This window comes from Tursiops truncatus, chromosome 10, assembly GCF_011762595.2.
Source record: "Tursiops truncatus isolate mTurTru1 chromosome 10, mTurTru1.mat.Y, whole genome shotgun sequence".
Lineage (NCBI taxonomy): Eukaryota > Metazoa > Chordata > Mammalia > Artiodactyla > Delphinidae > Tursiops > Tursiops truncatus.
This window is the reverse complement of record NC_047043.1, coordinates 65,177,571-65,201,318: the sequence shown is the minus strand read 5'-3', so window position 1 is coordinate 65,201,318 and position 23,748 is coordinate 65,177,571. Positions and strand designations below refer to the sequence as shown.

Below are 23,748 nucleotides of genomic sequence, written 5' to 3'. Positions count from 1 at the left end.
GCCAGCCCTTCTGGAGCTGCTGAATGTGGCCTGGCTGTGGCTTTGGGAGAGAGGAGGGGCAGGGCCCAGTCTGCGGGCAGAAGGGGATTTCTATCTGGTGAAATGTGATAGAAAAGGGGTAATTGGGGGAGGTTAATTTGGATCTAAATGGAGCGATTCGTTATCTCAGTAAGAAGCATCTCATTTGCCAGGGAGACGGCTGTGCCTGCCAGCCAGATGCCGGCGTGCCCGTTGGCAGGGCAGTGGCTCAGAGCAGGGACCTGCTGCCCCCCGTCAGGCGGTCTAGCCTCACAGAGCCACTCACTCTCCTTGGCTTGTGGGGTGCGGAAGGTGAAGACATGGGTCCAGGAAGGGGGAAACAAACTGGGGAGAGTGTGACACCCCACAGAGCCCTGAGGCCTCCTGACCCCTGGACAGTTTTCCTTCCCATGGGTCTAGCTGCTTCCCGGAAGAGTAGAGAATGGGTGGGGTGAGGAGCACAGTTTAATTTAGTTTATTTCCCACTTCATTCGGCAAAGTATTGAGCAGCTCTTCACCAAAGCACAGGGTTTTTAAAAACATAGAATATGAATAATAAGGATGAGACAAAAGAGCCAAGATAAACAACCTCAGGACCAGGTGCTTGGTCTAGTTGAGCCTCCTGATAGCCAAAGGAAAAAGGGAGACCCTGTGTTCTAACCACAAGAGATGAGACATTTAGATCAACTCCCCACAGAAGCCAAGTCTTGCTTCCCGTGGATTGGTGTTTGGGGGAGACTTTCACGATGTGCCCCTCAGCTCCTCCCACCTTTACTAGGAGCAGGGTCTGGGAGCTGGCACCTGGGCTCCAGTCCTGAGCATGTCCCTCCTCCCCAGGCCTCAGATCCCCATCTGTTCCTTGCCAGGGATTACAGGCAGGAGCTGCTGACAGTGCTGGGATCTCTGGTCGCACAGGTGTGGCCCACACAGGCTGCATTGCTTTAGGCCTGGGCTCAGCACCTGAATAGACCTAGGCGTGTGTCCTGGTCCCACCTCCTGCCAGTTCTGTGGCCATGGAGTACTCAACCACATTGTTCTGAGCCTCCTTCTTCTGGAAAATGAACCAGTAGCACCAACCTCACCTCCCATGGTTGTGTTGGTCACAAGTGGACTGTAGGCCCCCAAAAGTGATAACTGTAGTCACAAGAGCACCTGGTGGGCAGTTGGTGTGGGACTGGTGCACAGGATTTCCTTGCTCCGAGTATGTGTCTAGCCTAGTATTGGCTGTACCTTGAGTGCGGGGTGGGGGCAGGGTGAGCATGGAGACAAGTGGAAGCCCCTCCCTCCACTGTGAACTCTGTGAGAATGAGGCCGAGTCTCATTCAGCCTGTGTCTCTGGCGCAGGCACAGGCCATGAACATGGTTGCTGAAAGAAGAAAGAGGAGGGGCCCTGGGCATCTCCTTTTTGTTTATTCCATACTGTGGCGTTAGTTGGGGTAAGAGAACACAAAACAAAGTGATCACAGGTGGGGCGAGGGATGGGAGGAAGGTAAACTAATGGACAAATTGAGGGCATATTTGAGGAGCAGATCACTAGGTGTGAATGAGGCAGGTGGCAAAATGAAGCAGAGGGCCTGTTTGGCCAGGCATGCATGGCAAGCAGTAGGCCCTGTGGGTCCAGGAGCCATGGGCCCAGTGAGCTACCTCACGCCCAGCCACAGCAGGAAGCAGCCCTGCCCCACCTGTGCCTTAGGAGGTGAGCTCAGGACATGAAGGTGAGGAACCACCTACCATGTGCAGATGGGCCTGAACACGTTTGCATGCATGCATGCATATACATACGTGTTCCCATTCTCATATGCACGTGTATTCACATACATGGGATTTTTTAATTTTTTATGTCTGCACTTGTGTTCACATGCGCTCATGCAGGTACTCGTGTGTGTACATTCAAGTGCAAATGCACACAGTCCTCCTTCTCTAATTCCAAGCCCTCCACCCCCAGAATTACAAAGCTGTTGACCACATAGTCGAATGGAAGAGACCTCTTCTCCCATCAGCTACTGAAGCCTCTTCTCCCCTACAGTCCTCCTGCTTGGCAGACCTCTCTCAGTGGAGGCCCAAGAGTCCTCAGTCACAGGAGTCCCACTTGCCCCCCCCTTTCCTGTAGGAGGCTCTGGTGTGGCAGCAGGGCAGGGGAATGACATCAGGCTCCAAAATGCTGGGGAGGGAAAGCCCCCATGGCCAGGACCCGAGAGTGGGCCAGCAGGAGTCTGGGAATCAGGTGGCCTGGAGGCCTTGAATACCTTGGTGAGGCTGGGCTGGCACTAGGACACAAAGAGGCCCCCAGCCCCAGAGAGTGCCTGGCTCTGCATTCAGGGAAGGGAGACAGACCCGAGGATGGTGAGCAAGTTCTACACTTAGCCTCACTGCTCACCCCCACCCTAGGGGAGTCCCACCTCTTGCTGAGCTTTGATCCCACCTGTGAAGTGGGATGAGGATGGCTCGTGGAGGTCCTGCCCTGATGGGCATGAAAGGATGGCCCTGGGGCCAATCCAGCCAGCCCAGGACTCAGAGTCTGCTCCTCTGGGGGATGGACTGGCCCTGGCCTTCTCCCTCTCCAGGCCCTTAGCTCAGGCAACAGCCTCAGATCTAGGCAGAGCCAAGCACAGCTGCCCCCAGAGGATCACTAAGCTCAATAATGATGAACATAAACCCACAGCAGCACTCCTGCCCTGATGCCATGAGGGTCACAGGCTGTGCTCGGCAGCCATGCCAGAGGCTGACCACAGGTGGAAGAGGGCTGCTGGGGGCCAGAGCTCACTGAGTGACCTCAAGGACACACACTCCCCACCTTCTTCAGGCACCCCTCCTATCTTCTCCAGCCTCAGTCTGTGCCCTGGGAAAGGGGCAAGAACTCCAAGGCCACCCAGTATGACAAGTGCAAGGTCATGCCGTGAAGCTGAGGATGAGCTCAGGCCCACCCAGGTGTCCTCCTGTCCCCTGGGTCCCTCACCCAGCCCCACAGTGTGCCCCCATCCCATGCTCTGTGATCCACAGCCAGCCAAAGGCTCACTTCCTCCTCAGAGGGGGTTCAGGGTCTCAGAGGGGGGCTGAGGATGTCTCGTGGGTGAATCGATGAGTGGGGGAGGGAGGTTTAGTTACACAGTCCCAGCAACAAGCCCCCACCCTGCCCTCAAAGAGCCGTGACTACAGACAAACTGAGTAACCCCCTCTGAGCCTCAGTTTCCTCATCTGCAAAATGGGCTTGGAATGGGACCTGCTTTGTAGGGGTTCATGAACAGTGCTGGGGCACGGTGAGTGCTCAGTGGTGTGGCCGTGACAGCAGGTCCATGTGAAGCACAGGTCCTACAAGTGCATTTCCAGGTGCAGGAATTCCCTGCCAACCATTTATATTTCAGGAACACTCAAAGCCCCACCTGATCACCTGGCCATGGGTTTCTCCTCCCTGGAAAACTCCTGGCCCTTCCCTGCAGTTTGCTCTGGCCCCCCTCCAGGAGCTACTCCCTTCTTCAGGCAGCCCCAGGTCCACACTCCCCCTTTCCTGGTGACATCTGACTCTCTTACTGGCCCTGCCTAATAAGCCCAAGTGCCACCGGGCTCCATGTGGCCAGCACTCAGCATTCTCCTGTTTTCTCACTGATGCAGTGATGCTGGATGGTGCCATTTTCCCGTTTCACAAGGAGGAAAACTGAGGCCTGCCTGGAGAGCTGAAATCACCCAATCAGGATAGATCTGAGTCCACTGTGGGTCCATCACTAGAAGGATCTCTCCCACACAAAGTCCAACCCAAAGGGCTGAAAAGATAAGGGGCTGAGGTGGCCTTAGCCAGCTGGGATTCAGGGCTTCCTTCCTGGGAGGTGGCATGGTAGAGTACAGACTCCCAGACCCTTGTCCCAGGGGAGAGGGGCTGCAGCCTGAATACGGGTGTGGAGGCAGAGATGCCCCAAATAGGCAGGCACGTGCTACATGGCTGCTGCCCCATGCTCCCCAGCTGGCACCGTGGCTGTGTGGCCATTGCTAGGCATCTGTAAGGCCCAGGTGGGCCCTACCTGTTGTGGAGCAGCCGCGCAGTGTGGGCTGGGCACGGGACCTGGGCAGGAGCAAGGCCGCCTTCACCTGCCCGCCCTCCTCTCACTTGGCAGCAGCGAGCAGAAGCCATTAGCGCCTGGCAGCCCGTGTCCCACGGCTCTGACAAACGCCTTAAATGTTGTCGCCAAGGCTCCAGCTGTCCCTCCGGCTGCCTTTACTCCTCGTAATAACCGAGTGTCGAGGCTGATTGGAGCAGCGGGATGCAGCCAGTATTCAGAGCAGCTTTTACCCTGGACGTTTCCACCTGGCAGCCAGGCTGTGCCCACCCCACCCTCCGCCTCCAGGCCTTTGTCTGCCTGTCGCCTCTGCCCAGGCCCCCAGCATCGCCCCCGGGCCAACCAGTGCCCAGCTTTGTGTCCCAGGTGGTGCCCATGCTGCTACCACCAAAGGTGGTGGGCAGCGATGGGCTGGAGTCTCAGGCGTCCACACCCAGCAGAACGGCAGCCCGAGTGGAAAGATGTGGCTCTAATTCCCACTCTTCCGGGTGACCTCTGTGGGGGAGCCCCTACTTCCTTTTGGTTTGGCTTCATCTCTCAGCCTTGGTGTCCTTGTTGGTGTAATGGGAATGATGACTGGGCTTCATAGGGCTTAAACGGACCATATGTGTGAAGCAAGGTGTGTATCACCATGTCCTGTGGAAGAGGCTCAGCCACACTGAGACCACGAACACCCTTGGACGGAAGGAGGCTCAGGAGGAGCAAAGGCCTGCGTCAGCTTCCCTGGCCGAGACCGCCCTCCTCTCCGCACAGCTGTGCGCAGCTGAGGCTCCCATTTGGAGTCCCCTTCCTCCTCTTCTCTGTCTGGCCTTGGCCTTCAAATTTGGCCTGCTGTTCCCTCTTCCAGGAAGCCCTCCCAGTTTGATCTAACCACACTCCTCTCCCACAGGTTTTATGTGACGTTTTGAGTGGGTCCTAGATACTCAACGTTCTCTTATTGTTTGCTTTCATCCTCACACAGCCTTGTGAGGTCAGGACTATTAGAAGCCTCATTTTAGAGACAAAGTAGTCAAGGTTCAGAGGGGGACAAGCATCAAGGTTCAGAGGGGGACTAGCCCATGTCACACACAAAGCTCCTGGCTCCGCCCCATGGGGCACTGTGGCCGCTGATCAGGGGAGTAAAGTAAGCCCCACCTCCCAGGGGCTCTGCCAGAGAGGGCGTGCACCCCCATCCCACCCCCTGGCCATGAGGGCTTCCTTCCTGAGACACCCAGTCACAAGCACCAGTGTCCAGGCCAGATTTTGTTGGTTGATTTATGAGGTCTGTGATCACTGAATCATTTGTTTACAGGTTCCCTAGCCTTCCAATGATGCTGGAGGGTGATGGGCAGAGAAAGGTAAAGAGTGAGTAGTCTCTGCCCATTCATCAGACTTTCCTCAGGGGTGCAGAGGTGATGGGGCAGGTGGTGGTGGTGGTGATCACAAGGAGATGTGAGATGCTAGCGGAGGTACCACAGTGGAGTGATGGCCATACTAGTGACGGTTGTGGTGGTGGTGGAGGTGATGTTGATAGTGGAGTCAGTGGTAGATGGTGATGGTAGTAGAAGTGACAGTAATGGTGTTGGTGACTGTGATGATGGGGATGAAGGTAGCGATGGTGGAGCTGGTGATGGTGGTGATGGTGGTGACGGTGATGGGAGTAACACTGCTGATTGGTGATGGGAGTCCCACTGGGGATGACAATGGTAATGGTGATGGGAATAACTTTGACGATGATGGGAGTGGTGCCAGGGTGATAAAAATAATGTTGGCAATAGTGATAGGGGTCGCAGTGGTGGTGATGATGGAATAATGTTGGCAGTGGTGATGAGGAATGTTGGCGGTAGTCATGGGAATGTTGATGGTGGTTAAGTGGGGATCAGTGGTGATGATGGAGGTAATGGTGATGGTAGTGCTGAGAGAAACACTCTGGTGGGGGCAGAGGTAACGGTGGTGATGGTGATGGGGTTACAGGGCTGTCAAGGCTTCCAGTGGAGTATCTCTCGTGGGAGAGTCCACCAGGCAGCCCTGTCCCACATGTGGGCTGTGCCCTAGCTGGAGGCAGGACGCAGTGGGGCTTGCTTGATTCTCCTTTTCTTTTAACCTCCAGTGAGCACAGCCTTCTGGGTAATGAGATGCAAATTGACAGAAAAGACAATGAGCCAGCCTGCGGCCCGTAGGGCAGCTTTTAGAGTCAGGCTGATTGCCTCCATGCCAATTTGCATGGCATTAGCTGTACACACCTCCTCCAGTGGGCTCGTGCATTTCATCAGAGGTCATCTGGACTGTTGCATTCAACAACAGGTGGTGACCTGTGATCCAGACCAGGGCCGGGGGCAAGGCCACTCTGACCCTGACCTGACAGAGCTCCAGGGTGTGGCACCAAGAAATCTGGGCCTGTGGGAAAGTCCAGTGGATGAGGGACTTCATGGTCAGCAAGGGATGGCCATGGGTCTGGTTTGGCCAGCACCATAGTTCCATCTGGGTATGTGCTGCGAAGGTGACAAACAGGCCTCAGGCAAAAGGGAGGCCTGGCCCTGGCTTGGGATGCCTCAGTACAGGTCCAGGCTCTGCCCCTAACTGGCACCATCACCTGGGCAGTCCCTCCGGGCATTGGCTCCCCCACTGTGCAGTAGGGGCCCCAGCCTCATTGTCTCCACATTGAAGGTGATGATCATCAAGCTAGGCCCCTGAAAATCCCGGCCCAACTGCCCTGGGGTCCCTGCAGCAAGGTGAGCCTGGGGCCCCTTCCCTGCTGCCCTTGCTCTCTGGCCCCTGCAACCTCTCTGACCCAGTGCAACCCAAGGCTTCACCCCCTACCCTCCCCCAGGACAAATGACAGTGGGACCAGGGGCTCTTTCCCTCTGTCCTCCACCTCCAGCCCTGCCAGTGCCCCCTCAGGCACATCCCCGTGCCCCTCTGGGCCCGCCTCCCTCCTCACTGTCCCACTGCCTCTCCCCCCGAGGTTGGGCCTAATCAGAGCTAATCAGAAAATTATGAGCTGCCTGATTACTGATTAGATTCCTAATGTTAATAGAGTCGAGAAGGGCCCGCTCAGGCTGTGTTTTAGGAAAAAGTATAAAAATAACATCAAGGGAAGGGAGCATGGCAGCTGGGCAAGGGCTTGGGCTCTGCTATCCTCACAGGCAGGGGCTCAGGCTTTGCTGTTCTAGTTGGTGGGGGGCGCTCAGGCTCTCAGGTGGAAATACATTTCATAGCAGGAAGGCCGCCTAGCACCCTTAAATTCTGCCAGTGAAGTCGCCACCCCAGGCAGCTCTTCCTGCAGAAGCCTCTATCAAGTTCTGTGCTCAGGACAGTGAGACTGAATTGTAGTGGGAAGATAGGGAAGACCCTACTGATGGTATATCACATGAGAGCAGGGCCGTGTCTGTACTGCTCACGGACCTAACTCATGCCTAACACAGGCCAGGCACACAGTAGGTGCTTAATAAACATTTGTTGACAGGAAAGAAGGAAGGTCACATCAAAGCCTTCTCACTGGAACTACCACCCTCCCATGGTGGGGCATAGAGGCATCCGAGAAGGCTTCCTGGAGGACGATGTTGGAGCACATCAGGAGAACGCACTCGTCTGGGGCCCAGGCAGGGGGTGCTGAACTCCCCAGGGACCCAACCCCTGGCTGACCTGGCCAGATGAGGGGCCCATGTCCATCACCCCCTAGCCTCTTACTCCAACAGGGCCCCTATGGCTTCTGCTTCAATACCACCTCATCACTGACTTGGCAGCAGCTGGGTGGGACTGGTAGATAACATTTTCATGAGGTCCAGAGTGGAGTCCCAGAGAGCAGACGTCAGCATTTCAGACCCCTGAGGCAACCCCTTGGCCCCTCAACATGGTGTGCCCAGTGTGACCCATACTTAGACCCAGCCTCACTCTGCCCTCACTTTTATCTCGGCACCACCTTGGATCCCTGTGCTCTGTCAGTGCTGCTTCTGGCCTGGTCTATGAGTCTCCATCCCAGGGAAGTCCAGGGCCTCCAAGACGGCAGGTCCCTAAGGGCACCTCCAGATCCACCCCCCCCCACCCCACTGGCCATGGTAGAAGCCTGTGCCCAGCTCTGCAGCCACACCAATCCAAGAATCAAGTCCCTGCCCTCTAGAGACCGCATCTGGGAGGGAGTCAGATGCAACAGTGATGGAGACACCACAGGGGATTCTGGAAACCCAGCCTGGCAAGGGCACCAGGCGTCCTGGAAGAGGTAGATGGGCACTGACTCCTAACGGATGAGGTGGAGCTGCCAGGGGAGGGGGCAGGAAGGGCAGTCCAGGTTCAGGGCACAGCACAAATAAGTATAGGGAACCTCAGCATGGCAGGTGGGCAGAGTTCAAGGTCAGCATGGTGGGGGTGACGAGTTTGGTGGGACCAGGCCACACAGGGCCCTGTAAAGGATGGCAACAGGAAAGGGAAGAGTGGTCAGGGCATCTAGGAAGCACTGGTTGGGGACACAGGGGTCTGTGTGGGAGGCCTGAAGGTGTGAGGGCCTGGGGCAGATGAGCTCATGCCAAGCAGCTTGGGTGGGAGTGTGAAGTTGGGTTGGAGCAGGGGAGGGGGGTGTTCTGGAGAGGTCTGGTCTGGAAGGGAGAAAGGAGGCACAGGAATAGGGGGCTTTGGAGGGGAGCAGCTTCTAAGGGGTGACCTTAGGGAAGGGACAGCCCAGCTTGGATGGGGTTGGTTGAGTAGGACACTGAAATGGGACCTTGGTCTCTTCCTGGGGCAGGGCAGGGCTGGGCTGAAGGCCAGGCCAGGGTGCTGGGGGGCAGTGGACAAAGGTGGTGCTGAGGAGAGGGACAGTCAGTTGGCATGAGCTTCAGAGGGGAAGAGGTCAAGCCAAGGTCAGAAGGCCCAAGAGAAAAGCTGAGGTTAAGGGGAGCAGTCAGTAGGCCCCTGGGGTGAAGCGGAGGGGAGGGAAGGGGCAACCCACTCCCTGGGACTGTGTCTCCAGTTCCGCGGGTGAGTCTACATCCTGTCTTCTGTCCATACCTTATTCACATCTCCACAGCCCTGGGAGGGCCGGGTGGGCTTCTGGTGCCTATTATGGACTTGAGAAGCTGAGGTCCAGAGAGAAGAGGTTAATGCTTCCCAAAGTACATGCTGGGCCAGTCACCAAGCCCTAGGAGCTCGGGCCTCCCAAGTGGCAGGGGCATTGTCACACACAGGCACACACACACCCATGCCCACACATGTGTGTCTCTAGAACGTGGCCTGATGAGGGCAAAGGACGTGTTCCGTGGTACACTTAGACAAATGACGTGTTGCCTGCTCCTCTATCTCAAGAGTGGCCAACAGCCCTGGGCCTGATACCTTCACGTGATGCTCTCTGTGTGTTTTTTAAAAGGGTGAAAAGGAAAGAAACTTTGGTGAATTACACCAAAGAGGGAGGAAGACTGAAAAAACTGGCAAATTTATGAGAAATTTCACCTGGGTCACCAGGGACTGGTTCACTGTGGAGATGTGCAGGTTTCATGCTGGGAACTGAGGAGGTGCCCACTGGATTGGCGGCTTCTGACCCTGAGGGACTGTGCTGAGCAGGGCAGTGCCTTGGAAGGAGTCCCAGCAGCCTTGGAGTCCACGTGGCCCAGCCCTTGGCTCGGGCTCCTCAAGGCCAAGGTGCCTCCCTATGGCAGGGCTCCGGGGCCACAGCCCAAACACGGACCTGATGCGGTACGTGGACTTACTGGCTTATCGCTCATCAAGGAACCTCTCAAAGGTGCCCAATGGGGGACCTAGGAGCAGCAGCAGTGACCTGGCAGGGCAGGGCCCCAAGAGCCGGGCCTGTCCTACTGCCCTCAGCATGAGGCCGTGCATGGCCACATGCATCCCCTCCTGAAGCAGCCTGATGCCAGAGTTGAAATCTCCTGAGAGAGGACTTCATCTGTGGCTCCTGAGAACTGCTCTGTAAATTCAGGCTGGCCCTTGCGAATGTCCTGCCCAGACTCCAGAGCCCCTTTCCTCACCCCTTGCCCTGTAGACACGTTTTTGTATTGACCACGGTTCCTGTTGAAAGCTAAAGTGTCCATTGAAGCCAGTGGAATTTCTGTCATCACCTGAGTGTGGCTTCACCTCCTTTCCTTCCTGGGAAGGAGCATCTCAGAGCACATGGCTTTCCTTTTCCTGATGTGAAAATGTCCACTTTGGGGTTACATACCAGTAATAGGACAGAGTGGATTTTTTAAAAGTCCTCCCATGGCAAAATATAAGCTAGCAGCTGCCCTTGGTTGAGCAGAATGATCCTGTCTGGTCTGAAATTCAAGCCTCTGGACACCAGGTTCCCCAGCTGCATCTCCATCTTCATCACAAGCCAACCCTCACTTCTTCATATTTTTCCTGGGAAATTAAAACACAGGCTGCCCCTTGCAGGCAGGGACAGAGCGGGCACAGGAATCGATAACCAAGGCCAGGGAGCCCACAGGGAGTGAGCAAGCCCAGGCCCGGGGCTGGAGAGATGGGTGCCCCTTCCAGAGGGGAACAACTCGAATGAGTTTTTCCCTGTTACATGTATTCTGACCTTTTTTTTTTTAAGAAAAAATTCCATTTTAATTTTTTTATCAACTCGTGGAGAACACGTGTGGCTGGTGAGGGAAAAGGTCAGGGCGCCTGTCGCTGCTAACAACAGCGTGGGCCTCACGTGATGGCTCCCCCCTCCACCAGGCACCCTTTGCAGCTAGGAGTGTTTGTTGTTTTCCCTGCAGTTTCGGTTGCTAGAATTTTGGTCCGGGTTTTGGGTGTTTGTTTGTTTGTTTTTCATCTGTTCCGGTGGTTGTTTCATCTTTAAGCTGGAAGCACGGTTAATACAGAAAGCGTAGGTCAGATGTGTTGTGGGACAGGAGCCAGGTGTGTCCTGTGTGGATGGATGCAGGAAGGGGGTGAAAGAAGGGACTTTGGAGAGAAGGGGTGGAGAAGGCGGGAGGGCTCACCAGAAGGCTGAGTGCTGGTGCTGCCCAGGAGGTGCCAGTGTCGGCAGCACATTTGACCGGAAGGCAAAGCCACCAACCTCTTCATCACCTGCCATACAAAAGTCATGGGTCCTGTCAGCCTGCTCTGCCCACACTGGTGCACTTCTCTTCACCCCTCAGAACCCAGTAAAATGGGGATCAGGACAGGACCGCCTTCAGAAGGTTGTGGTGAGTGAGGTTGTGCCCATAAAGCTCTGAGCAGTCAGAGGCATCAGGATACCCATCGCTCACATAGCAGGCACTGTCTGCCCACACGTGCACCTTTCCCAGGCACAAGTTGTGCAGGAACAGGGCCAAGTTAGGATTCTCCTGGTCCCTGACCATGGGTGAACCTGCTTGAAGAAGGCAGTAGACAGACAGACAAACACCCATTCAGGCTGAGGTGGCAGGAAGAATGGACCCACAGGGCCAGGACTCCTCACTTGCCTGTGCATCTTGCCCTATTGTCAGCCCTGGGGCTCCAGTGCCTTCCTTGCTGAACTGCATCTTGCTTCATTATTATGCAGATATTTTGATTATGCAGATATGTTTTTTAGACAGTTTGAAATATGTATATTATTTACTCATTAGACCATAACTGCTCTGAAAATTGGAAATCTGCATTTAGTATCTATCAGTACACAATACAGAGTTAATACAGGGCCCACAGGTGGGGAGGGAAGCAGGGTGGCAGTGGTGGCAGTGCTGTGCTGGGCAGGGGCTTCTGGGCACCCTGGTGCTTACCCCTTCCCAGGGACTGGGTCCAGTGACACCAAGGATGGGGGGGATTGGCTCAGAGCAGCATCTGAGAGTCCAGTTACTGATCCCCTCTCCTGGGGAAAGGGCAAAGGAACCACTCTGGGAAACAGGTAAGGAACACCTGAGCCCAACCAGCCACGCCCCACCTGGCCAGACCTGATCCTTCCCTGGAACATTCGGCATCCAACACTGCTGGTAGGCCTACTGATGCTCCCTCCACCACTTCCTCACCAGGAGCCTGGGGCAGTGGCACTAATGCTCAGTCCCCTTACAGAACGGGGAACAAAAGAATCCACCTCTTGGGCTTCCCTGGTGGCGCAGTGGTTGAGAGTCCGCCTGCCGATGCAGGGGACACGGGTTCGTGCCCCAGTCCGGGAGGATCCCACATGCCGCAGAGCGGCTGGGCACGTGAGCCATGGCCGCTGAGCCTGCACGTCCGGAGCCTGTGCTCCGCAAAGGGAGAGTCCACAGCAGTGAGAGGCCCGCGTACCGCAAAAAAAAAAAAAAAAAGCCACCTCTTAGGTGTCTTGCTAGGGGTGGGGTGGGGAGGGTGAGGAAGAGGTACAGTCTTCCACCTGCCGTTGGATTAACTGCACCAGTCAGCTCAGGGTAATTACAGGGGAAGTGTCTGGTATCATCCTGTCATCATTACCTTCTTTGCAACCCTCTGGCGGTGTTCTTGGGGCACCTACTTGGTGCTAGGACTTTACTCTGGGCTTGCTGCCCCCAACCTCTACCTCAGAGCCCCCATCACAGCTTCTGCCAGGCTCAGCCCCCATTGGCACATATCTCAATATCCTGTGCCTCATGGGTTCAGGGCCTTTTATCCTAAGCCTCTCATAACCTCTTGGAAGAGAAAGTAGCTATAACCAATTAAGACCAAAAAACTCATTCAATCTTTCCCTCTGGGCTGCACAAAACAAATCCTGTTTGATGGGTAGTTACTCCCCAGACCCTTTCAGGCTAGGCGAGCACTGGGTGGGTGGGTGGGGCTCCAGGTGAGGGGGATGAAGGGAGGAGGCCAAGGAGAAGTGGGGTCACCAACCTGGGGGGAGGAGTGGGACCTCAAAGAGGATGGAGTGGAGAAGCCTGAGGGCTCCAACCCACCAGGCCCAAGCCCCGCTCCTCCGGGGGGGCCTTATCCTCCAGGTGTTGGCCTCTGAGGGGCAGCCACCGTGGCCTCAGGTCCCTTATCTTAGGTCATGGTCTATCTCAGCTCCAGAGCAATTGAGAGACTTTGAACTTAGTGAAATTCAAAGGTGTCTGTAGAGGGGGTTGCTCCCCCAGGGGAGCTTTGTCCACAGCCCAGTCCTCCTCTTTCTTGCCCTTTCCCGTAAGAACAGTTTCCGGAGCTGAGGGAAATTGATTGTTAAGTGAAACTCTCTGATAATTGCCTCTGAAATGCCCGCTGTTATCGTAATTGACTTAGCCGTGAGCAGCCCTGCTCAGCAGTCCCACCACAGTTCCCTCCAACGCCTTGGCCCTGATGGAGACATCGCAGGCCAGGCAAGCCACCATCAGCAACTTCGTAGCATCACCTTCATAGGCAGCCCTCACCCTCCAGGATGTGATGAAGAAAAAGTCTCAGAGAGGTTAAACCACACACCTAGGGTCACACAGCTGACCAGGCAGGTCCAGACTCAAGCCTTTACCCAGGATCAGAGACATTCTGACTTTGATTTATCAGATGTTCATTGTGTACCTACTACATGCCAGGGGCCAGGTTACTGTAAACTTGATAGCTGCCAGATACAGTGCCCACCAAGCTCAGCTCAAGGGGAAAAGCAGAGGGTTCTCTAAGTTCCATGATGGGGAGAGATGGGAGCCTGCCATGGGTCAGGAAGTGGTTAGGAGGAGAATGGGGTCTAAGCTAACGCCTCAAGGGTGAGGGAAACAGGCTGGAGGAGTCTGGGCAGGAGTGCACAAGGAGGGAGCGGAATGTGCAGGGGCCTGGTAGCAGGAGAGCCAGAGACTGCAGTTGGCTCTGAGAGCAGAGCCCAGAGCCCGAGCAGGGAGCTGGTCCCAGGGAACAAGCATTCAGGGTCAGGGATGGGAACAGAGCACATCTCCCCCAGGCAGGCAGGAGCCCTGAGATGAAGTGAGCCATGTTCCCACTGCTGCCCCTGCCCTGCTAGGAGTCTTTGTAGGTTCTCCCTTTACTTCTGGATCTCAGTGTCCTTCCCCATCCTGTCTCCCCCAGGCCATCAGGAGGACTTGGGGGAGGTGGGAGGGAAGCGGAAGGAGGATGAACCTCGGGGCAGGGCAGAGGCAGAGGCAGGGCTGTGAGCAGTCTCCCAGCCAGCCCCGAGCAGGCCTGACTGTTGTGGGCTCTGTGAAGACAGGAGCACAAGTCTGAGTGCCTGGCAGAGGGGAGGGGAGCCCATGGACAGGACAAGGGCAATAGGAGGCTTCCAGAAGAGGTGACAGTCTGATAGCACTGACTGAGATGATGGGGAGCACATCCCAAGCAGAAAGAGTGGATGCCAGGAAGGCCCAGAGGTGGGCAAAAGGCTTGTGTGCTTAGAGCCAGCAAGTGAAACACCAGGGCACTGGGCTTTATGGACAGCTACTGGCAGTTGGAGCAAGGGGGCTGCCAAGAACCTAACTACCCTCTGCGTGGGTAAGGTTACTACTTCTAATTTATAGGCAGGAAATTGAGAGCTGGAGGGGGAAGCTGGGGTCTGAACCCAAGGCTCCAGGGTCCAAGCTCTGATCCCCACCTGGGGCCCCTCGTGCGTGCCATGTGTATTCCCGTCCTCTTCCCTCTCACCCTCAGGCCTGAGGGACCGCGTGCAGCCACAGACTGCCCCATCCACCACCCCCCCGTTCAGCTGCCTCAGCCCTTCCTCCCGCACGACCAGGCCTGTGGATTTAGCAGTTTCCACACGTCCGGTGCCTGGGGACGGACTGATTGATCTGTAACACCGAAAAAATAATAATGGCTTGATCATTACTGAGGATTAAAAGTAATCCTTTCGCTGTGGCTATTGCAACTCCGTTATTCACGAGTCAGCGGGCTGACCCGGGCCTTTGAGCCCATGGGACTCCATGAGTTCAAGGAGGCTGGAGGCTGGGGCCCTCCCTCCCTGGTCTCCCTCACCTTGGCCACTAGGCTAGCGAGCCTGAGGGGCCATCAGCCCCCATGTTCCTGAGGCCTGTGAATCCCAGGGTCAGACCTAAGTCCTGAAGGGTGAAGGAGCTGGCATCCGCTGGCCAGCGGGGGAGGTAGGGGCTGGAGAGGACAGCTCCTCAAGGCCATGGCCCAGTTTGGAGACTTCAACTAGTGTCTGTTTGGTGTTTGCAACCCTATCAACCGTGTGGCTTTTCTGTGGCAAGGGACCTGATCCGGTTGTTCCCACATGTGTCCCAGCCTCATCGTCCATGAAGTGGCAATGGCTCCAGGCCCACTCTGAGAAGGGTCTGGATCCCTGGGAAGGTGTTGGGCCACTGGGCAAGGAAAAGGGGTATCCAGTGACTGCCTGAGACTCACCCCTCAAGATGCAGCCCCAGGGGATGTTCCCTGGGCTCCCACACTCCATTCCAGGCCTGGTGCCGAGCTCGCATGGTCAGTGCTCCATTAACAGGAGTGACAAGTGTTGTTAACCGTGTGTGTCACACAGTAATGTCCTCTGCGGAAGGGCACTGCCAGCTTGTGAATCAGGACCCATCGGGGTCGGGCTTGGGTGGGGGTGTTTGTGGTTTAGGCTGAGAGGAGGACCCAGGATGGAAAGGGAGGGGCAGGAGTTGGGCACAGGGGGGCTCCTGGGGCCTTAGGAAAGCCCCAGGATCCACATTTTGAAGGCTGCAGCTGCTGTGTGGAGAAGGATGACGAAGAGCAAGAGAGGACGCAGGAGCCTGGGCTGGGGATGATCAGTAAGGTGGTGTGAAGAACACTAAGGGTGGGATGTAGGGGCAGTGGTCACAGGGTGGAGGGGCTCATTCTAAGGGGGGGTGTTGTAAGCTCTGGTGGGCCTAAGGGTTACCCCAGAAAGGTATCCAGGAGCTCAGGAGGGGCCAGGATTGGAGGCAAGACCTGAGAGCCATCTGGGAGAAGAGAGGCCTATGGTTCCTGAAGCTGGATTATTGGGGTAGGGCCCACCCAAGCAGTCACTGCAGTAACAGGTGGGCAGAGGACAAAACCTGCAAAAAAGACGGGTGGGGGTGGCAGGAGGGTCTCAGCAATGTGAAGTGAGGGAGTTTGACTTTCCCACCCTGCCCCCAGGTCCCCCAGCCTCATAGCCTTCCCAGCATTCAGTGCTTTTGCCCTGAGGAGGAGGGGGAGCCAGGCCCAGCGGGAGTAGGGATAGCTCTGCACAGCCCTTCTAACAGCCAGAGGTGGCATCCTGCCCAGCGAGTGGAGGCTGCGGCTCTACAGGGAGTCCCACCAGGCCCCCACCACACTGTTCCACTCTAGAAGGGAGGAAAAGCTGGTCTCCCATTTCCCCCAATGGGCAGCTGCCAGGCTTTATTTTAGAATTTCCCCTCTTGTGCCCATAAGCCATCAGGCCTGGACTGATGGATGGGAGTGTTTGTCTTGAATACCAAGGGGGCAGGGCCCTCTGAGTGGGGGCTGGAGGCCAGAAGGCAGGACCCTACTGCTCCACTCATGGGGTCAAATAGGGCGGGGAGTTGGGGACCAGAGCCCCTTCCACACCACGAGCTACTCTTTTCCTCCCCAGGCATGGTGGGCCCTGTGGAGCATACCTTCGGACTTTGGTCATGGGCTGGGCAAGGCAAATTTGGTGGTGAGGGCCCCAGCCCAACCCAGAGCTCCTCTGTGACCTTAGGCAGGCTGCTCACCACCTCTGTGCTGGGTACCTTCATCTGAGGAGGACACGTCAAGCACGTTGTGAATGGTGACAGGTACACGTGATGTGTCCCTGGCCTGGGGGAGGGCTTGGATGCAGCAGATGATCAGTTCAGGGTGACAGTCATCATTATGATGAACAGGACTTCACTGCACTCAGCTCTGCAGGAGGCCCTAGAGGGCCAGGCTCAGTCCTGTCCTCAGGAGCCTCAAAACTTCCTAAAGGGGGACTTCCGTGGTGGCGCAGTGGTTAAGAATCCGCCTGCCAATGCAGGGTACAAGGGTTTGAGCCCTGGTCCGGGAAGATCCCACATTCTGCAGAGCAGCTAAGCCCGTGCACCACAACTACTGAGCCTGTGCTCTAGAGCCCACAAGCCACAACTACTGAGCCTGTGTGCCACAACTACTGAAGCCTGTGTGCCTAGAGCCCATGCTCCACAACAAGAGAAGCCACCGCCATGAGGAGCCTGTGCACCGCAACAAAGAGTAGCCCCCGCTCGCTGCAACTAGAGAAAGCCCGCACGCAGCAATGAAGACCCAACGCAGCCCAAAATAAAAATTAATTAATTAATTAATTTTAAAAAAAGACTTCCTAAAGGGACAGGATCTACGGAGGCACAAAGTAAGAATCTCTGGGTCAGGATTCAGGCCCAAAGGGTAGCGAGTTTCCAGCACCTCCTCCAGGAAGCCTTCCCTGACCTCCCAAGTTCCCACAATGCTGAGCTTCCCAAAGCACCTCAGCTAGTCCTGCCCTAGTTATTCTGCCTGGTTATGTCTGTTTTCTCCTCTGAACTGTGGGAGGGCAGGGCTGGCTCTGCCATATCTCCACACATCAGCACAGTCTGGCACTAGGTGTATTGGGTAACAAGGTGTGGGATGGACAGACGCAGCTGTGCTCACAGGCACAGGGGCCTCAGTGGAGGAGGCCACAGGAACCAGCACCAAAGGATGGACCAGGCTTGTGCGGACAGAAGGCTTAGAGAGCCCTGCTGGGAGGGGGCTCAGGAAGCCAGGACAGGGACAGTGGGGACAGGTCTGGGTGGGCAGAGGTGGGCTGTGGGCACCTCCTTCTGGGCCCTGAGCAAGCTGGGGGCAAAGGTGCATCAGCGAGGCACTCTGTCACTTGTGGCATTTCCTCTTTGGCTGGGGAAGGCCTTCCTCTTGACGCTGGGGTGACACTGGTTTGTAGCTAGTAGAGAGTGTCAGTGGGCTTGGCTCCAGGGCCTGGGTCTTAATATGCCTCAGGGGTCCCCCTGCCTTCCTGTGGGCAGGAAATGTGGCTGAAGTCCAGGGAGTCCCATGGAGATGCCACTCAGGTCTGTGCAGGCTTCACCTTTCCTGTAGGAGCCCGATGTGGGTGGGGGAAGGGCCCACAGAGCAAGCTGGAGAATGTCTGGGATCAAGGAATCTCTGAGAGTCTGGCACGATGTCCAGGGAGTCCCTGAGCCAGTCTGGCCCCAGGGACTGCTGGGGATGGAGAAGGCTTTAGGCTGGGCACAGACCTTCCTCAGTCTCTGACCTCGCTGTGCTCTGTCCCTCAGAGATTGGCTGACGCTGCAGAGAACTTCCAGAAGGCCCACCGCTGGCAGGACAACATCAAGGTAAGAACTGCAGTGCCCTCCCCAGCCCCTAGGACCTGCCCACCCGCAGCAAGGGTGGATGTGCATGCAGGGGAAGAGGGAGAGGGAGGCTGCCCAGACCCACTGGAAGGGCACCAAGGGCTCTGTGGGGTGGAGCCGGGAACCTTTGCCCAATGTTCAGCAAACATTTGAGGCTCCCCTTGGTGCTGGGACATAGGGTGCAGATATGAACCTCTCATTCCACTCCCAGCTCCCAGAGGAGCTATGGAGTCCCCCATGAGCACATAGGCTACTCTGAAATGATGCTCCCCAAAAGTTGGCATCCCCTTGGTGGTTAAGGAGGTGCACAGACTCCTTGGACAGCCCCTGGGGCAGAGAGGCCTCTTGACTCCAGGACTTCCCAGACTTTAATACACTGACCTGAAAGAGATGCTGGGGGAAAGGGACCCTATCCCCTTCCCAGACTTCCCCGAGCAGCAGCCTGTCTTCCAGAAGGCTGCCAGGCTGGGATCGGGGACCAGACTGTCACAGCCACTAAATCCTCTCCTTCCGCCAGCAAAGCTCAGAAGGGGCTCGGGCGCGGAGCAAGTGGCCGCGTGAGAAGCTGGGAGCAGGACTCTTTTTGAGGACAGAAGGGCCCAGAATGTGGGGGAGAGAAGGAAAGCCTCATTGAGCCCCAGCCGCACACCCAGGTGGCTCACATATTCAGGCAGCTTGCGTTTGATTTGGGCAAGACTGGACACACCTGCACCTTTCCTGTCAAAGGATAACAGTAAACCAGAAGAGAGACTGAGGCAGCGTTCCTCCCAGACTCAGGAAACCCCCGATGCCAAGGATGACGGAACCCTCGGGGACCAGACCAGTTGGCAGGGCTCGCTGTGTCCTCCACAGCCGCTCAGGCATGTGGGCCACGCCTCCCAGTGGTCTCTGTGCTAAATGCAGGGAGAGGCACCAAGAGCTGCCCCCTGGCACCCAGGGGCCAATAAGGGGGACGGGGGAGGCCTTGACTCACTCCAGCTCTGAGCCTGGCACCTCTAGGAGGCAGGAGGGATTATTATCCCTACTTAACTGATGAGAACCCTGAGGCACAGAGTGGTTAGACCTACCTGAGGTCACCTGTTGGGGGCAGAGTCTCACAGCTGTGCCGTCAGGTGCCAGGGGGTGCATGCCTATGATGCAGGCCCCCTAAACCTGTTCCTTCTCCCCAGTCCCCATCCCCCCAGGCCACCCTGACGCACACCATAGCACTCTTCCTTTGCTGCCTGGTGGGTGCTGGGTGCTGCCCTCAGGGAGCTCACATGGAGTTGTGGGTAACAGATGATTGTTTACAGTGAACACATTAATGAACTAACGACTCCCTGGACCGATCCTCCCTCCCTGGGAGCTGGGGGCTGGGTTTTTTCTCTCTCCCCATTCCAGCACTACAAACCCATCCCTGGGCCACCGTGCCTCCTCAGCCTCTTGATCAGAAATACACACAGCAGCCTCCATTTGCACTCCCTGGCCACTTGGATGTGCCCCCACCTGCAAATAACCTCACCCTGGCGACTCCCTGCAATGCCCAGCCTGAGCCTGCGCTCAAGGCCCCAGGATCTGGCTGTCCCTGCCTCTCTCGTCAACCTGCCTCCTCCCTCCCCTCCTCCTGTGCTCCAGCCACACCGAACACCTCACTCCAGGCCCATTCTTGATCTCTCCACCCAGAATGCCCTCCGTTCCTCCTTTTTTTTTTTTTTTTTTTTTACGGTACGCGGGCCTCTCACGGACGCGCAGGCTCAGCGGCCATGGCTCACGGGCCCAGCCGCTCCGCGGCATGTGGGATCTTCCCGGACCGGGGCACGAACCCGTGTCCCCTGCACCAGCAGGTGGACTCTCAACCACTGCGCCACCAGGGAAGCCCCCGTTCCTCCTTTTGAAGCCCAGCTTGTCTTGCCTCTTCCCAGTGAGGCTGCTCCTGCTCCCCAGCCCATCAGCCCCTCCACCTTCTGGGAATCCAGAACCCTTGGCTCCCGCTCTGTCCCTTCTTTTGTTTCTGATGTATCTGCTTCCTCCCCTCCCCACCCAGGACAGACACGCAGAGCAGGCACAGGAGAGGGAATGAAGGAATCAGGAAATAAGGGAATGAAAGCCCTCGGCCTGGCTTTCTCTCCCTCCCAGTGTAGGCCCCAAACAGGAAGACGAAGAGGCTGCCTCGGCCCCAAACCGGTTTTTTCTCCCTGACTCTGCAGAAAACCCAAGATTTCCAAGGACCATCCTACTGGACCCCTGACCCCTGATTTTCAGCTACTCCAAGACAGAAACGGCTTATCGCAGGCCGGGTGGGCACCACGGGGGCCTACCGGGAAGGAAGGCCCAGGTCTCAGGGTGTCCAGGAGATGCTGAGACGGTGCTACTTGAGGACCCACTCCCTGCACACTGGGTCACAGTCCCTGCGGGACCCAGCAAGGGCTCACCCCTCTCTGGGCTTCAGTTTCCCCATTTGGCAAACGACCAGCTGGTGTCGGGGGGCTATCTGTCAGCTCAGGTGTGATGTGTCAAAGGGTCGGTCCACACATCAGGCCATGTAGGTGCAAGTTGGTGATGGTATGGGTGCATCTCTGGCCACACCAGCCCATAGGCTCTGGGTGCTTCTGTCCTAAGGCAGGAGAGGACTCTGCTGGCCCCATCCCCTGGCTTGACCTGAGATGCCCCCAGCTATGGGTGTGACCACAGGGCCAGCTGGGCCCAGCCGTGTTTGCCTGATGCTTGTTGCCCACCCCCACCAGTCCATTAGTCTACCTGTTTGTCTGTCCCACAGGTATCTTGGGCAGAGTGGAGCTGTAGGCGCCCCCTCCTTTCCAGCTGCAAGGTCAGGGCCCTTCTCTTCCCCAGGAGTGCTGAGCTGCCCAGCAGCCGGGCTAAAAGGCATCAGTGCTAATGATGGGCCCATTAGCTGACTTGCCAGCCAGCCCTGCCTGGGCTGCCAGGGAGAGCTGCCAGGGTGCAGACTGTCCATGCCAGGGGGGATATGGGGACTTCAGGCTGCAGAAAGGATGGTGTTTTGTCCCTTGAAGGCATACCACCCACCCTTGAAACTATGTCCTTGCCAACAACGTTCAGGAGGTGACAGATAAGGAGTCATGTTCCTTCCCAGCATTCAGGAGCACACCCAGTGACAAGCTCAGGCCCTTTACACAAGCCAGGCCTTCTTAGGAATACCCTTACCTCCTTCAGAAGGGCAACACCTCCCACTGCAGTTAACTCCCTAGAGCTCCTCTTTCTGGTCACAACTCTAGGATTAGCCCCCACTGCCCACAGCACCCGCCTTTGGTGCCCCCATCACAGATGGTTCCCAGTGCATGCTCCCCCAGGCCAGTGGCCCAGTGGGCTCATCTGTCTGCCCCATCTGGCTTCTCTTGGCCAGAAGCAGTTGAGCCTGACTCAGTGCTGCCCATCACCTGTCCATGTGCCCAGCCAGGTACCCTGTGGACAGAGTGACCAGGGCCTCAGTCTTCTTATCTCTGAGATGGGGAGGATGGCAGTCAGCAGTTCTGGGCACAGAGGAAACCCTTGACCCATGGGGCCAGACTGGAATCCACTACATGATCAGTAGGGTGTGGCCCTGCCTGTGTCAATAGCACACAGTAGGTTTGCGTGCAGACCTCTGAGAAACGGGCAATGGTGTACACACATACACACAAACATACACACACACACACACAATCACACCATTGACACCAGCCCAGGGACTTGGGGGATCCTGGAGTCTGCAAGGTCAAGAGAGACAAGAGAGTGAGGGAAAAATATCTGGATGTGAAGCCGTGCTCCTCTCCCTACTCCCAGGTCATGACCCCACACTCCTTGCCATGGCAAGGGTAGCGAACCTGTAGCCACAGCCCTGGCTGCAGCCCTTGGACACCACGGCCCTTGTTAGCAGGCAGCACCTCCCATGGCCGCTGTAGACAGGCAGCAGGTGCTTTGGTGCCCATAACACTTAGGGTGGATGAAGATGGCCCGCCTGCCGGACACTGTGCCTGGTGCCAGCACCTCGTTGTGCCAGCATTATCTGCTATCCAGACGGCCACCAAGGAGGAACTGGGCCAGGGCATGGGTCGGGGAGGCAGGAGAGGCCATTGGTTCCAGGGCCTCAGTGCCAGCCCTAGGGCCTGCAGGAGACAAAGCCCTGCCCTGGGAGTCTAATGGGAGACATAGCTCTGCCTGGGAACCTAAAGAGAAGGCTGCGAAGGCTGGGCCAGGCCAAGGAGCCGGCTGGACAGGACAGGTGGCTCCCCGGCCCGAGGTCTGCCCCAGCCACAGGGCCTGCTGCCTGCCTCTCTGCCCAAGCCGGCGACAGACGGCTCTCTCAGAAACAGTCCTGCTGGCTGAGCTGGGCTGGCAGTGAGCCAGGGCAGGAAGGCCAAGCATCCTCAGCCGGGTAGCTGCCTGGGTCCTGCACAGGGGCCTGGTGAGCAAGTGGCAGTCAGGTCTGACCAAGCCACAGCAGCCGCCTTCCATGGCACCAAACGTAGTTGCCAATTGCTATTCCCCATGCTCACCCCACTCTCACTTCCTCACCCTGCTGCCCACCTGCCAGCATCCCTCATGCTCTCTCTTGGGCTCAGCTGCAGCTAAGGAGAGTGTGTGTGTCATCTATACAAGGGCCGTGTGGGCCCCCTAGCCCCACTCCTCATGTGTCATATATGCACAGAAATCCACTTTGCGGGGAGGCATGTGTGTGAGTTCAGAGGGGGTGATTCCCCCCACTCCCTGCCCAGTTTGTGCAAAATGGCCCCTAAAATACCACGTAATGGAGGGGGTGTCAGAGGTGTGTACCCTGGACGTTAAGGACACACGTTTCACCCCAACCAGAGGGTTTCTTCCACATTCAGACCCCTCCTGGGGCCTGTGAAGTTACAGGCTTAAGGGGGCCGCTCATGGGTTGGGTTGGGTTGTCCCGAACCTCTGGAGAGGCCTCACTCCCTGTCCTAGCATCATCATTCTGATTTTACAAGTGGAAAATCAAAACCCTGAGGTAAAGCCTTACTGAGGCTGAAGGGTTTAGCAGGCACCCTTGCCTCATCGGTGAGATGGAGGTGACCTCCAGGAGTCCTCAAGGGGCCACAGGGACTTGTGAGGCTTCAGCCTCAGTCTTCACTCACTGCTCAAGATCCCAGAGCTCACATGTTCAGGTCAGGATTTGAGGCCAGGACCCTTTGCCAAGTCCCCTGCACATAATCGCTAGGTGGTACCACCTCTTTGTTGTGTCCCGGAGACAGGGCACTAGTGGTGGACACTGGGGCACCTGCAGCCCAAAGCAGACACAGAGGCCTTTCCAGGGACCCTCCTACCAGACCCTAATGGTCCCATCCTGCCCCGTCCCCAGCTCCACATCATATCAAACATAGCGACCACAGCTGGGTTTACAATGTATTTTCACACATGTGACCGTGCGTGCCACCATCCATAGCTAATGCCACTCTCTACCAAGAAGGGACATGGGCCCTCTCCAGATGGGAGAGGTAGGGAGGAGTCCTGCCCACGTGTATCCGAGTCCCTGGGGCACCGAGACTGCATACAGATTCCTGAGCCTCACCTGCAGTCTGAAGGGGGGGGCTAGAGTCCTTCTG

General features: G+C 56.8%; 1 protein-coding gene across 5 annotated transcripts in view; it reads left to right on the top strand.

Moving 5' to 3' along the window:
• CACNA2D2 (calcium voltage-gated channel auxiliary subunit alpha2delta 2) overlaps positions 1 to 23,748 on the top strand; it is a 139,141-nt gene that overhangs the window by 88,158 nt on the left and 27,235 nt on the right. For all 5 annotated transcript variants that reach the window (XM_073811149.1, XM_033865030.2, XM_033865032.2 and 2 more), the window contains exon 4: positions 18,107 to 18,166. In XM_073811149.1, the coding sequence (XP_073667250.1) occupies positions 18,107 to 18,166 (60 nt within the window). The remainder of the gene's footprint in view (positions 1 to 18,106; positions 18,167 to 23,748) is intronic.